General features: G+C 51.9%; 1 protein-coding gene across 1 annotated transcript in view; it reads left to right on the forward strand.

Annotated features, from left to right (window-relative positions):
* Window positions 1-15,606, forward strand: part of LOC137454448 (zinc finger protein 585A-like) — a 301,011-nt gene that overhangs the window by 99,502 nt on the left and 185,903 nt on the right. Inside the window, exon 4 of the mRNA XM_068164487.1 lies at window positions 1,841-1,854. Within this exon, the coding sequence (XP_068020588.1) occupies window positions 1,841-1,854 (14 nt within the window). The remainder of the gene's footprint in view (window positions 1-1,840; window positions 1,855-15,606) is intronic.

Consider the following 15,606-nt stretch of genomic DNA (forward strand, 5'->3'; position numbering starts at 1 on the left):
GACCTTGCCTAAGTCTAACTTCTCTGCTGCTTTCTCTTGTCCCTTTTGTGCAGGGGGATAAAGGGGAGACAGGGAGGGAGAAGCCAGTAGGTTCTCCTGGTCCTTGTCTGGAGGGGGTCCTTGTACTGTTTATTAGTTGTAAGTATCTGTGTACTATTGTAAATCCTGTATATTTTGCACACATTCATTGCATTCCATTGTAGAGTGCAGATGTTGCTTGTAAATACAGATTCATTTGCTTCTAACTGAGTTGGTCTGGCAAAGTTATTGTTGGGGGGAAAACTTCTACCCATGACAAAAAGATATAAAATGTTGGTGCCTATTCAGTGTGGAGCAATTGCTTGATTGATTAATTGCTGCTCAGATTAAGGAAGCAAAATGAAGCTCTTTGGGGGTTTTGTGGCATTTGATATATTCTGCTCTGACTGGGATTCTGGACAAATGGTGTGTGGCCTTGAAGTTGGATAAGCTAGGAAGATATTTGGCATATAAACTGTCCCTTTGGTTTAAATAGAAGCTGAAAATGCTGTAGGACCACTGCATGGGATTTCTGTGGCTTAACAGATATGATAAAGTGACTGTAACTGCTCCTGCAGAAATACATTAATTCAGCATTCCTGTTGCAGAGAGTTATGTGAGCAGCTGGGACCCCAGAATGATTTTATTGATGGCACTGTACCGAGAGAGACGTGCAGCGAATAGGGGTTCTGTTTTCAGACATAGCAGATGCAGACGTTGTAGGGCTAGTTCTAACTCAAATGCAGACATTTCCAGTGATGAGGAAGACACAGAAACAGGACAAACAGGGAGAAACAGGGAGAGACAGGAAGACAGGAGTTAACGGGAAAGCAACTGAGTGAGAGCGGCAGCAGTTCTGGCATTCAGCCAGCAGGCAGCAGAGTTATTGTTAGGGTTGGGAGGGACCTTAAGGGTCATCCAGTTGCAACCCCCCTGCCATAGGCAGGGACACCTCACACTACAGCAGGTTGTTCAGAGCCACTTCCAGCCTGGCCTCAAAAACCTCCAGGGATGAGGCTTCCACCAAATCCCTGGGCAACCTGTTCCAGTGTCTTTCCACCCTCATGGGGAAGATTTTTTTCCAAACATCCAATATGAATCTCCCTTCTTCTAGTTTTGTTTCATCCCCCCCAGTCCTATCCCTACCCAACATCCTAAAAAGTCCCACCCCAGCATTTTTGTAGCCTCCTTCAGATACTGGAAGGCCACAAGAAGGACTCCTTGGAGCCTTCTCTTCTCCAGACTGAACAGCCCCAACTCTCTCAGTCTGTCCGCATAGCAGAGCATCTCCAGCCCTCTGCTTATCCTCCTGGCCCTTCTCTGGACACCTTCCAGCCCCTACAGATCCTTCTCGTAACAGATGCTCCAGAACTGGACACAGAGCTCCAGGTGGGGTCTCACCAGGGTAGAGCAGAGTGGGAGAATCACCTCCCTGGCCCTGCTGGCCACCTTTCTCTTGCTGCAGCCCAGGATACAATTGGCTCTCTGGGGTGCAAGTGCACATTGGTGGCTCATGTTGAGCTTGTGGATGAACACTTCCCTTAAGGATAATCCAGAATTAGAAGCACAGGATGGGGATGGAAGAGGCTCCTGATCCAAAGAAGAGACATTCCAAATGTGTCCAGAGATGCAACCTAACTGATTGGCAAACATTGACTGCCTGAAGTCAAGTCACCTCTGTGGGAAAAACATTCAGGGTGTGCATCCATCCAGGCTGTCCCCATCCCATAATAAGGAACAAATACACAGGGTGGGCAGCACCAGGGGGAAAGGGAAAGTATTGGAGATGTGGCAGTAAAGGCAGGAAAAGATTACCCCTCAGCTGGTCAGGAATCTGTGCCCCTGGGACAGTGCTCCCAAATACAACTGTGGCTGATCAGTGAGAGACTCAAAGTTGGATCCAAGGAGATGTGAAATGGCACAAATGAAACAATGCTGCAAAGGAAAGGGCCTCTGCTTGGCACAGCTTGGCCTGATGCTTTCTGCCTTGCTCAGGAGAAAGTGAAGCAGAAAAGGCCATGGTGAAGATCTCTGCTCTCCCAGTCCTCTGGAATAGGACTGCAGGTGCAGGATCAGCTTCCCAGGGAGGAGGGAAACAGGTTGCAGAAATAGCTGCTCAGGAGGGAATGGCTCCAGGCATGGTCTTTGCCTCAGAAGGAGGAGTGGGCACAGCATTGAACACAAGTTGTTGTGTTTCCATGGATCAGAGAGGAAGGACATGCATAGACATGGGTGAGAGATGGGAACAAAGCAGGATTGTGCAGAAGGAGGACTCAGGCCAAGTTCTGCACTATGAGGGTAGTGGAACACTGGAACAGTTACCCAGGGAGGGGATTGGGGTCCCATCCCTGGAGATATTCAGGGGAGGCTTGACAGGGCTCTGGGCAACCTGATCTAGTTGAGGATGTCCCTGGGAAGGTTGGACAAGATAACCTTTGGAGGTCCCTTCCAGCCCAGCCCATTCTGTGATCAGTGAGATATGGGAACCAAGCAGATTCTGCATGAAGTGCAAAAGGAAGACACCACCTGGGGCTTCTCAGAGCTCTGGGCCTGGCTATGGTTGTGGATTCCTGCCTTGGGCTTCAGTCTCAAGAAGTTGGTTGGAGCAATAACCCTGAGCTTGTTCCCCTTTGTTTGCATGGCTGTTATAGTGCAGGGCATGTGTGAGTGCTGGTCTGCTTGAGGGAGCAGACCAGGGGACAGCAAGGACCTCTCTGGGAAGAGCTGGGGCAAATGTCACCTTCAAGAGCAGGCCCTGAGCCTCTGTCTTCTCCTAAGCTCCCATTTCAAGGACCAGGCCTAAGGCCTGTCTGCAGTTCATAGAGCAATACTGAGCAAGAGTTTCCTGAGGTTCTTTTCCCTTCTTTCTGTTGCTTTCTGGAGACTCTTGAGTTTCTCATTCCATCAGCTGGGCAGGAGATGTTCTCCTCACCTTTCACTATGTGTTTTGGAATCTCTTGGGTTTGTCACCAGACATTGGTTTGGTCACCAGCTGTGTTCAAACTTTTCCCTTCACCTTCTAATCACAGAAACACAGCATCAGCCAGGTTGGAAAAGATCTTAGAGATCATCAAGTCCAACCTACCACCAAACACCCTCTGACACCTAAACCATGGCTCCAAGTGCCACATCCAATATTTTTTTAACACCTCCAGGGACAGTTACTCCACCACGTCCCTGGGCAGCACATTCAAGTGGCCAATTCCTCTTTATGGGAAGAACTTTCTCCTCACTTTGAGCCTAAACTTCCATTGGTGCAGGCAAGCATTATTAACAACCATAACAGAGCTCCTTCCCTGTACAGATTGTGTCCACTCCCAGGAAAGGCTACACCACTTGAAGCCCTCCAACCAATCATCTGGGACTCCTCCCACTACAACCTGTGTCCCCTCACCCTCTCCCAGCCAGACTGAGGCCCATTCTAGTACTGTCTGCCTCTTCTTTGGAGCTAGAGGTTCTGGTGTGTCCCACACCAGTCCAAAAGGCACCACAAGGGCTGGGAGGAGCCATTCCAAATGCCCTGGGATGGAGGAAACCCCCCACACAGGGAAGAAGGCCAACTGCAGCTGGGCTGTGGCAGGAAGAGTGAGGCCATCCTGACACAACAGTTGTCATCCCCTGCATTCAGCACTGCTGTGGCCACATCTGGATGCTTGGTGTCTAGGTGTGGGGTACTGCAGTGTGATGGAGAAAGGAGGAACTGGGGAGGCAGCAGAGGAGATCTGCCAGGATGGGGATTGACATCTCTGAGGAGAGGCTGAGGGACCTGGGCTGCTTCAGCCTGCTGAATGGAGGCTCAGGGCACTGCCCCAGCAGTGTGCACATGGCTGAAGGGTGGTTTCAGAGAGGATGGACCTCTTCTGGGGAGTGAGGAGAGACCAAAACCTCCACAAAGTGTAGCTTGGAAGGTTCAGAGTGGAGATGTGGCCTGAGACATGTCCCTGAAGATGCAGAGCTGCTATGCATGAGGCCATCCAGAGGTGTCAGGAAATGGCAGGGAGAGCTGAGACAGCTCAGGGAAGGGATGGAAATGGCAGGGGGAGAGCTGGGTGGGGAAGCAAGATTGGTGTCAGCAGCCTGAAGGGAAAGAGCTGCAGGCATGGGACAGTGTAGAAGAGGCTGCAGTAGGGATGGCCAAGGGCTCTGGCAAGGCTGAAAGGACCAACAGGACCAAGGTCTTTGTGCCCTTGGCTCTGGCACTTGCCTCTGCCACCAAGGCCTGTGAGGAGAAACTTTGCTTTGAGGCTTTGAGGTTCTTCTATTGTAAGGGCAGTGCTCAGGGCTTGGCCTTTCTGCTTCCTAGACCAAAGGCAAGTTTTTCTGCCCTGTACTTTGCCTTTGTCTCCCTGCAATCCTGGCCTCTAACAAGCTGCTCTAACGAGTCCCTGGGGAGCCTTTGTCAGTAACAAGCCTCAGTGAGGCCAATCAGTGCTTCAAGGTACTTTGGAGTTTGCTTCTGTCTTGGACTTCTTGAGAGGCTTCTTGGCAGTACCTTGGCAGAGTCTCCTGGCAGTACCTAAGGATGATGTAATCATCCCCAAATACTCCATGGGGCTCATTAAATACTGCTGAACCTCTAATTATTGCCAAGGTTTCTGCAGCTAATTGGAGAGGCTTTTGTTGTACAAAGCATCTGATAAAAAGTATTTTTAAAGGAACATTTCATTCCTTTTCAGCAAAAAAACACAGCAAAACCTGACAAGTCATACCCTGGTCACTGCCCATCCTCACACCCCACTGCACCCAGCAGAGCCCAGAGCCACAGGTGAGGGACAGGATCTGCCTTGCCAGGGGCTGGATGTCAGGGCTTGGCCCTTTGGATCAATGAAACCCCTCCAGGTTTCCTCAGCAGCAGAGCCACCTTGAGCTGCTTGTCCTGACCTGTCAGCACTGCCTCAGTTCTCTGCTCTCACCACAGCCTGGAGATGCTTCAGTGCCTCCTGTGATGGTTCCCTTGCATCCACTGTCTCCTTCTGCTCTAACCAGACCCTGGGGACCCTTTCCCAGTATGCTTCACTGGGACCCATTAAGAGTAGAAGAAACTTCAGAGTCTGAATCTGACTTTGACTTCTGGAGAGGTTTCATCAGCTTCCTCTCAGTCCCTAAGGTTTACAGGGCACCAAAAGCCAACAGAGAGTCATTAAAACACCTTGGTCTGGTCCTCTGCTGCCCTATTGGGCCAGGCTTCTGGGCTGGAAGGTGCTGCTGGCAAGCAGGCAGCGCAGCAGGAGACATCTCTGGACAGGAGCAGCTCCTCTGCACAGCACAGCAGGGCTGAGGACACTGCCAGAGGATCTCAGCAAGATGAGGAAGGCAGAGACAGATTCGAGGTGGCCAGGACTGGGAGGATGCTGTAAGCTCACTAGAGGAGAAGTCACTGCAGTCACTGACACAGTGAGGCTGTGGGTGCAGGACATTGCAGCTGTAGCTCCTGCAGGCATCTCCATCTTGACTGCTGATGCTCAGCTGAAGGCTCCCAGAGTGTGCACACAGAAGGATGAGCAAAGCCCTTCAGTTCCATCCTGTGAGCAGCAGTGAGCAGAGCATGGTAAGGAGAAGGCTTCACCCCCAGCCCCTCTGCCTTTCTCTCTTCCCTTCACTGTCTCTGTAGTACTGCAGAGCTGCTCCCTGTTTCTCCACCTCTCCATGGCACTCTTGTTCCCTGGGATTGGGCTGGGGTCATTTTCTGTTCTGACACCAAAATAATCTTAATGGTAATTCAGTGTCCAAGATGCATTCGAAGATGTGATGCCATGGGTTGATAGTGATAGGGACTGAGCTGATCCATTCCTTGTGCAGCTCAGGGAGGGAGGTTACAATGAGGTTGAGAGAACTATGACCTAACTTGTCACTGCCTTTCCCTCCTTGGACAGGTCTCCATGGCCAGAGGCAGCAGATGGCCAACAGCAGCTCCATCACCCACTTCCTCCTCCTGCCATTCCCAGGCACAAGGCAGCTGCAGCTCCTGCACTTCTGCCTCTTCCTGACCATCTACCTGTCTGCCCTGCTGGCCAATGGCCTCATCATCACCACCATAGCCTGGGACCACCACCTCCACACCCCCATGTACTTCTTCCTCCTCAACCTCGCCCTCCTTGACCTGGGTGCCATCTCCACCACTGTGCCAAAATCCATGACTAATTCCTTGAGGGACACCAGGGACATCTCCTATGCAGGATGTGCTGCACAAGTCTTTTTTATCCTCTTTTTGCTTTCAGCAGAGATTTCTCTCCTCACCTCCATGTCCTATGATCGCTATGTTGCCATCTGCAGACCCCTGCACTATGAGACCCTCCTGGGCAGCAGAGTTTGTGTCCACATGGCAGCAGCTGCCTGGGGCTGTGGCTTTCTCTATGCTCTAGTGCATACAGGCAATACATTTACCCTGCCCCTCTGCCAGGGCAATGTTGTAGACCAATTCTTCTGTGAAATCCCCCAGATCCTCAGGCTCTGCTGCTCCACATCCTACCTCAGGGAGCTTTGGCTTATTGTGGCTGGTGTCTCCTTAGCATTTGTCTGTTTTGTGTTGATTGTGGTGTCCTATGTGCAGATCTTCAGGGCAGTGCTGAGGATCCCCTCTCAGCAAGGACGCCACAAAGCCTTTGCCACCTGCCTCCCTCACCTGGCTGTGGTCTCCCTGTTTCTCACCACTGCCTTCTTTGCCTACCTGAAGCCCTCCTCCATCTCCTCCCCATCCCTTGACCTGCTTGTGTCAGTTCTGTACTCAGTGATGCCTCCAGCAGTGAACCCTCTCATCTACAGCCTCAGGAACCAGGAGCTGAAGTCTGCCCTGAGCCAACTGATCCCTGGATGCTTTCAGAAGCTGTAAAGTCTTTGTCTTCTCCTGCAGAGCAGTTCTGATGTCACTCAGTGCAGGCCCAGCCTGGCTGATCGAGTTCTGGCTGCTGCTGGTGCTGTTCCCCTTGTGAGAATGTTTTTCTTCAGACCATTTCTGCTTCAGTGTTGTACTGTCTGGTGTGACCCAGAGGCTGCAGACATGAGGACCTGTGCTCCCTGTGTGTTCAACACAATAAGGACCCTGCAGGGAGTTGTTTCTCTGAATTCCTTCTTCCAAGGTTTCTGTGGAGCTGCAGAGCAGTGCCTGTGTGCAGAGGTGGAGGGGCAGAGTCCCAGTACAGCAGCAGTGCCAGGCAGCCCCAGAGCTTGGGCTGTCCTCAGCTGCTCTTTCTTCCCTTCCACCCTCTCCTCCTGAGCCTCTGTGCTGGGGCAAGGCCTGAGTGCTCTGGCAGCTTGGGCACTGTGCTGCTGTGTGGGAGTGCTGGGACTGCAGGCAGGGAGAGTCCAGGGCTGCTTGTGGGAGAGAGCTGTGCTCCAGAGCAGCACTGCCATCAGAACAGGAGGTCTCCTCGTGCCTTCATACCCCAACCCCCTCCTATTGCAGACTACACCTACTCCACTGTCCATACTGGATACCCTGACCCCCTTCCAGTGTAGACTCAGTCTGAACATGGTTCCTTTAACCTCTCCCAGTACAGATGTGGCCACATCCCAGCACAAATTGGATCCTACTGTCCTCTAGCACTGCAGCCTGGGTCCCATCCCAGCACAGAATGTATCCCATGGCTCCCCTCCCAGTACCATCTGCATCCATCCCCGTACAATCTGCACACCCTCATGCCCTCCCAGTACAGCCTGGGCCCTGGCCCTGTCCAAACAGGATCCCTTTCATCCCTCCAGGTGCACCTTAGGCCTTGTCTCAATAAAAAGTGGATCCCCTTATCCCTTCCCAGTACAGCCTGGCCCCATTTCAGTACAAGCTGCATTCCCTGGGCCCATTCCACTACAGTCTGTTCTCCACATATTATAATCTGTATGTCCCCAGCAGTGCCACTGAGCCTGCTCTCACTGTAGGATGATCTGGAGACAGGCACCATGGTGACAATGACTGAGGCCTCAGGGGCACCAGTGCCCAGGCTGGCCCTGCACATGTACGTGCCAGAGTCAGCTGCCATGACATGGGGCACATACAGCCAGGAGCCCGAGACCTGGGGTTGGGGACAGCCATCAGTGTCACAGGGTGGGGGACAGGGCAGGGGTAGAGGTAGAAGCCACCATCAGGCAGTGCCATGGAGTGGATGACCAGCGTGGTGATGTCACCCTGCTCAGTGCAGTACTGTGGCACCAGGGTGGGTGTGAGTGGCACTGCTGTGTGCCCACACCCCCCCAGAGCACCCAGGGGTGCTGGTACGATTTGGAACCATTTAACCCTTCCCAGTACAGACCTGGTCACATCTCAGTACAAACTGCATCACCTGTGGTCTTATCCCAGGGCAAACTGCATCTCTTTGCCATCTCCCATACAGGTTCCTGTGCCACTACAAAGTGCATCCCTTGGACCCCTTCCCAGGCCCAGCTGCACCCAGCACAGCACAAAGTGGATATCCTGATCCCAGTGCAGCTGTGGCCTGATCCTGGTACAAATAGGATCCCACTGCCATCTCCCAGCACAGTCTGAGTCTCATCCCAGTACAAAGTGCATCTCCTGGAACCCTGATTCCATCCCAGCACAGACCAGGACCCATCCCTGCAAATGATCCCCTGATGCCATCCCAGTTCAGACTGGGGCCCCCTCCAGGTACAAACTGAACCTCTCTGAGCTCTCCCAGTACAGACTGGGCTCCCTCCCAGTACTAACAGGAGCCCCTGGTGCCTCCTAGTAAAGTCTTGAACACCTCAAAGTAAAAGCTGATCCCATGGCCTCTCCCAGTAACAGTGGCCCTTGTCCCAGTATACTCTGAAATCCTATCCCAAGTACAGACTGGGCCCTTCCTGTCCCAACCAGATTCCTGCAGTTTGGGGCTCCCCAGGTCAGGAGAGACAGAGATCTGCTGGAGAGAGTCCAACAGAGGCTATGAGGATGAGGAAGGGACTTGAATATCTCTGTGGCCAAGCCACTATCCATTATTGACCTGGAGTCCTGGCTCACTGGGGAGGTCCCAGGGTTTTGGAGAGCACCAAATATGACATCCAGCTCCAAGAAAGGAAGAGAGGAGGATCCAGGAAACTGTAGAGCTGGCAGTGTGAGCTGGGTAGCAGGGCAGGGCATGGAGCAGAGCATCTCCAGCACCATTACATGACCTGGAGAGGACAGACAGGGGATCAGTCCCAGTCAGCATGGGTTTAGGAAGGGCAGGTCCTACCTGACCCACCTGATCTCCTTCTCTGACAGGATGAGTGACTGTTGGATGAGGGCAAGGCTGTGGCTATTGTCTCCCTAGACTTTCCAAAAGCCTTTGGCACTGCTCCCCACAGAATTCTCCTGGGCAAAGTGGCTGCTCCTGGCTTGGATGAGCAATGCTCTGCTGGATACAGCCCTAGCTGGGTGAAAGGGCTCAAAGAGTGGTGCTCAGTGGAGTTCAATCCAGCTGGTGGCAGACAGTCACAAGTGGTGTTCCTCAGGGCTCAGTATTGGGACCACTTCTGCTTAACATCTTTCTTGATGACCTTGAGGAAGACACAGAGTGTGTCAGCAGTGAGTCAGCAGATGACACCAAATTAGGTGGCAGAGTTGATCTGCATGAGGGTAGGGAGGCTCTGCAGAGGGACTTGGGTAGATTCGATCCATGGCTAATGTTGCCAGGAGGAGTTTCAAGAAGGCCAAGTGCCAGGCCCTGCACTTGGGGGACAACAACCCCAAACAATGCTACAGAGGTAGAGTGGCTGCAGAGCTGTTGGCAGAAAGGGACCTGGGGGTGCTGATGGGCAAGCAGCTGAATAGGAGCCAGCAGTGTGCCCAGGTGGCCAAGAAAGCCAAAGGCATCCTGGCTGGGATCAGCAATGCTGTGTCCAGCAGGAGCAGGGAGGTGACTGTCCCCTGGGACTCAGCTCTGGTGAGGCCACACCTCGAGTGTTGTGTCCAGTTTTGGGCACCTCCATCCAAGAGAGATGTGGAGGTGCTGGAGCCAGGGCAGAGGAGGGCAAGGAGCTGGGAAGGGCCTGGAGAATAAATCTGATGAAGAGCAACTGAAGGAGCTGGGGATGGTTAGTTTGGAGAAGAGGAGGCTGAGGGGAGACCTCCTGGCTCTCTACAACTACCTGAAAGGAGGTTGTGGAGAGGCTGCTGCTGGTCTCTTCTCACAGGTCATTAGTGACAGAACAAGAGGGAATGGCCTCAAGCTAGGACTGGGTAGGTTTAGACTGGACAGTAGGAAAAAATTTTCCCATCCAGAGTGGTCAGGGAGTGGAATGTGCTGCCCAGGGAGGTGGTGGAGTTACCAAGCCTGGAGGTGTTTCAAGGTGGTTTGGATCTGGTGCTTGGGCATAAGGCTTAGGGGTGACCCTTGTAGGGTAGGGTTAATGGTTGGACTTGGTGATCCTGAGGGTCTTCTCCAACCTGAATGTTTCTGTGATTCTGTGACAGACTGAGAGCCCTGGGGCTGTTTAGTCTGGAGAGGAGAATCCTGAGAGGGGATCTGATCAATGGCTATCTATATCAGAGGGGGGTGTCAGATGAAGGTGCCAGGCTCTTGGCAGTGGTGCCCAGTGACTGGACAAGGAGCAGTGGGTGCAAGATGGAACACAGCAAGTTCCATCTCAGCATGAAGAGACTCTCCTGTGCTGTGAGGGTGCTGGAGCCCTGGATCAGGCTTCCAGAGAGGTTGTGGAGTCTCCTCCTCTGGAGGTTTTCAAACCTGCCTGGATGTGTTCCTGTGTGACCTGCCCTGGGTGATCCTGCTCTGGCAGTGGGGTTGGGCTGGAGGATCTCTGGATGTCCCTTCCAACCCCACATATTCTGTGATTCTGTGATCTAATCCCTCCCACTTCAGCCTGGGCTCATCAGGACACCAAAGCTTCTCCTCAGCCCTGGCCTGAGCCCCAGCCCTCAAAGATTATCTCTGAGTCCTCAGCCTTCCCCTGAGCACTTCAGCCCCAAACCTCCTTCCTGTTCTCTGATCCCTCTTTTATATCCCCTCCTACCCTAGAATGACTCTGCTTGCTCCTGGCACTGAGGAGGGGCTGGAAGCTCCCAGAGCAACCTCATGGCCTTGGAAGAGGAGAAGGAGGTGACCTGTGGCTGAGCAGCTCATGGACACCACAAGCAGATGGGTGGCAATGCCACGGGCAGCTCAGCTGTGCCTCAGGATCTCCTGCACAGCAGCAGGCACAAGGCTGGGCAGGGGCTGGGAGGTCACTGCTGGCTCAGCAGCTGATAGGGCAGCAGCAGAAAGAGGGCAGCAAAGGGACTGGGCGGTCACTTCTTGCTGCAGCAGCTGAGAGGGCAGCCCCTGGCTCCTGCCTGGCCTCTGTGCTGTAGGCTTTCCAGCTGCCAGAGTCCCCAGCAGGGCATCAGAAGGCATGTGGTGGACAAGGGACTTGTGTGACTCCCTGTTCCTAAGCACCTGCAGGAATAGCCTTGGAACTGGGTTGTCACCTCCCTGCCACCTGAGGGTCTGAGGGGACAGCAGCAGGGACAGGGCTTGGCTGTGGCTGCTGGAGAAGCTGAAAGGCAGCAGCAGGGACCTGCCTTGGCAGGCCAGGGAAAGGTTTCTTGTGCCTGTGAGATGCCAGGCCACATGCAGGCTGAGGCCTTGGGCCAGCATTGGGACATCAGGGATGGCTGAGAAGCTCCTAGGGCAGGAGGAGGCACATGGTCAGGAGGGGAGTGTGAGGTCACTGCAAACTCCAATCCCTTTGTATCATTGGCCAGCAGCAGGCCCAGGGCTGGGCTGGGGACTGTGCCATCCTTTGTGCCTGCCAAGCAGAAAGGCAGCAGCAGGGAGGTGCCTTGGCTGTTGCTTTGCAGCTGGAGGTTCTGCTCTGTGCCCAGGCAGAAAGGCCTCTGGCAGAGACCATTCCCAATGGCCTGAGCTGAAGCAGAGACTGAGCAGAGTGCAGAAGGCCAAGTGCAGCTGGGCTGTGGTAGGAGGAGTGTGGTCATCCAGACACAGAGGTTGTCCTCCCCATGCACTCAGCACTGCTGTGACCACATCTGCAATGGTGTCTGGCTGAGGAGTTCCTTAGACTGGAGGAATGGAGAGGTACTGTAGAACCTCCCTAGGAGATCTGCCTGGATGGAGTTTGGAGTCTCCATCTAGAACCTGAAGCTGCTGAGCTTCTTTAGCCTGGTGAAGTGAAGGCTCAGGGGTGATGTGCACCTGCTTGAAGGGGGGTGTCAGGTGATGGAGCTTTTCTTGGTTGTGGCCACAGAAGGAAGCCTTCAGAAAGTGCAACTTAAAGGTTCAGACTGAAGGCCAGGACAAAAAAATGTCACTGAGGGCAGAGCTGTTGTGCAAGAGGTGACCCAGAAGGAGTCTGGACAGCCCATGTCTGCTGTTCTGTGTCAAGGAACAGGCAGAAAGAGTGGAGAGGCCTGAGTGAAGGTGTGGAAATATCAGGGTGAAAGCTGGCTGGGAAGCCAGATGGATGTCAACAGCCTGAAGGGAAAGAGCTGCAGACATGGGACAGTGTAGCACAGCCTGCAGGAGGGATGGCCAAGGGCTCTGGCAGGGCTGAAAGGCTCAACAGGGACAAGGTCTTGATCCTCTTCCTTCTGGAAGCAGCTTCTGCCCCCATGGCTGCTGAAATGAAGCCAAGCCAAGCCAAACAAAATCAAGCCAAGCCAAACCAAACCAAACCAAATCAAGCCAAGCCAAGCCAAACCAAACCAAACCAAGCCAAGCCAAACCAAACGAAATCAAGCCAAGCCAAGCCAAACCAAATCAAGCCAAGCCAAGCCAAACCAAATCAAGCCAAGCCAAGCCAAACCAAATCAAGCCAAGCCAAACCAAATCAAGCCAAACCAAACCAAATCAAGCCAAGCCAAGCCAAACCAAATCAAGCCAAGCCAAGCCAAACCAAATCAACCCAAGCCAAGCCAAGCCAAACCAAACCAAATCAAGCCAAACCAAACCAAATCAAGCCAAGCCAAGCCAAACCAAACCAAATCAAGCCAAGCCAAACCAAACCAAATCAATCCAAGCCAAGCCAAGCCAAACCAAATCAAGCCAAGCCAAACCAAACCAAATCAAGCCAAGCCAAACCAAACCAAATCAAACCAAATCAAGCCAAGCCAAGCCAAACCAAATCAAGCCAAGCCAAGCCAAACCAAATCAAGCCAAGCCAAACCAAATCAAGCCAAGCCAAACCAAACCAAACCAAATCAAGCCAAGCCAAGCCAAGCCAAACCAAATCAAGCCAAGCCAAACCAAACCAAATCAAGCCAAGCCAAACCAAACCAAATCAAGCCAAGCCAAGCCAAGCCAAACCAAACCAAACCAAGGCAAGCCAAACCAAATCAAGCCAAGCCAAGCCAAACCAAATCAAGCCAAGCCAAACCAAACCAAATCAAGCCAAATCAAGCCAAACCAAATCAAGCCAAGCCAAGCCAAACCAAACCAAATCAAACCAAATCAAGCCAAGCCAAACCAAACCAAATCAAGCCAAGCCAAGCCAAACCAAATCAAGCCAAGCCAAGCCAAACCAAACCAAATCAAGCCAAGCCAAACCAAACCAACTCAAGCCAAGCCAAGCCAAACCAAACCAAATCAAGCCAAGCCAAGCCAAACCAAATCAAGCCAAGCCAAACCAAATCAAGCCAAGCCAAGCCAAACCAAATCAAGCCAAGCCAAGCCAAACCAAATCAAGCCAAGCCAAACCAAACCAAATCAAGCCAAGCCAAGCAAAACCAAATCAAGCCAAGCCAAGCCAAACCAAATCAAGCCAAGCCAAACCAAACCAAATCAAGCCAAGCCAAGCCAAGCCAAACCAAATCAAGCCAAGCCAAACCAAACCAAATCAAGCCAAGCCAAGCCAAACCAAACCAAATCAAGCCAAACCAAACCAAATCAAGCCAAACCAAACCAAATCAAGCCAAGCCAAACCAAACCAAATCAAGCCAAACCAAACCAAATCAAGCCAAGCCAAGCCAAGCCAAACCAAATCAAGCCAAGCCAAACCAAACCAAATCAAGCCAAGCCAAGCCAAGCCAAGCCAAACCAAATCAAGCCAAGCCAAACCAAACCAAATCAAGCCAAACCAAACCAAATCAAGCCAAGCCAAGCCAAACCAAACCAAATCAAGCCAAGCCAAACCAAACCAAATCAAGCCAAACCAAACCAAATCAAGCCAAGCCAAGCCAAGCCAAACCAAATCAAGCCAAGCCAAACCAAACCAAATCAAGCCAAACCAAACCAAATCAAGCCAAGCCAAGCCAAATCAAGCCAAGCCAAACCAAACCAAATCAAGCCAAACCAAACCAAATCAAGCCAAGCCAAACCAAATCAAGCCAAGCCAAGCCAAACCAAATCAAGCCAAGCCAAGCCAAACCAAACCAAATCAAGCCAAGCCAAACCAAATCAAGCCAAGCCAAACCAAACCAAATCAAGCCAAGCCAAGCCAAGCCAAACCAAATCAAGCCAAACCAAACCAAACCAAATCAAGCCAAACCAAACCAAACCAAATCAAGCCAAGCCAAACCAAATCAAGCCAAGCCAAGCCAAACCAAACCAAATCAAGCCAAGCCAAGCCAAATCAAGCCAAGCCAAACCAAACCAAATCAAGCCAAACCAAACCAAATCAAGCCAAGCCAAGCCAAACCAAACCAAATCAAGCCAAGCCAAGCCAAACCAAATCAAGCCAAACCAAACCAAACCAAATCAAGCCAAGCCAAACCAAATCAAGCCAAGCCAAGCCAAACCAAACCAAATCAAGCCAAGCCAAGCCAAACCAAATCAAGCCAAACCAAACCAAACCAAATCAAGCCAAGCCAAACCAAATCAAGCCAAGCCAAGCCAAACCAAATCAAGCCAAGCCAAACCAAACCAAATCAAGCCAAGCCAAACCAAATCAAGCCAAGCCAAGCCAAACCAAATCAAGCCAAACCAAACCAAATCAAGCCAAGCCAAGCCAAACCAAACCAAATCAAGCCAAGCCAAACCAAATCAAGCCAAGCCAAGCCAAATCAAGCCAAGCCAAACCAAACCAAATCAAGCCAAGCCAAGCCAAACCAAATCAAGCCAAGCCAAGCCAAACCAAACCAAATCAAGCCAAGCCAAACCAAATAAAGCCAAGCCAAACCAAACCAAATCAAGCCAAGCCAAGCCAAACCAAATCAAGCCAAGCCAAGCCAAACCAAACCAAATCAAGCCAAACGAAACCAAATCAAGCCAAGCCAAGCCAAACCAAATCAAGCCAAGCCAAACCAAACCAAACCAAATCAAGCCAAGCCAAACCAAATCAAGCCAAGCCAAGCCAAACCAAATCAAGCCAAGCCAAGCCAAACCAAACCAAATCAAGCCAAGCCAAACCAAATCAAGCCAAGCCAAGCCAAATCAAGCCAAGCCAAACCAAACCAAATCAAGCCAAGCCAAGCCAAACCAAATCAAGCCAAGCCAAGCCAAACCAAACCAAATCAAGCCAAGCCAAACCAAATAAAGCCAAGCCAAACCAAACCAAATCAAGCCAAGCCAAGCCAAACCAAATCAACCCAAGCCAAGCCAAACCAAATCAAGCCAAGCCAAGCCAAGCCAAACCAAATCAAGCCAAGCCAAACCAAATCAAGCCAAGCCAAGCCAAGCCAAACCAAATCAAGCCAAGCCAAGCCAAGCCAAATCAAGCCAAGCCAAGCCA

Source organism: Melanerpes formicivorus, unplaced genomic scaffold (genome assembly GCF_026170545.1).
Source record: "Melanerpes formicivorus ecotype bairdi unplaced genomic scaffold, bMelFor1.0.p_v2 SCAF_80, whole genome shotgun sequence".
NCBI lineage: Eukaryota > Metazoa > Chordata > Aves > Piciformes > Picidae > Melanerpes > Melanerpes formicivorus.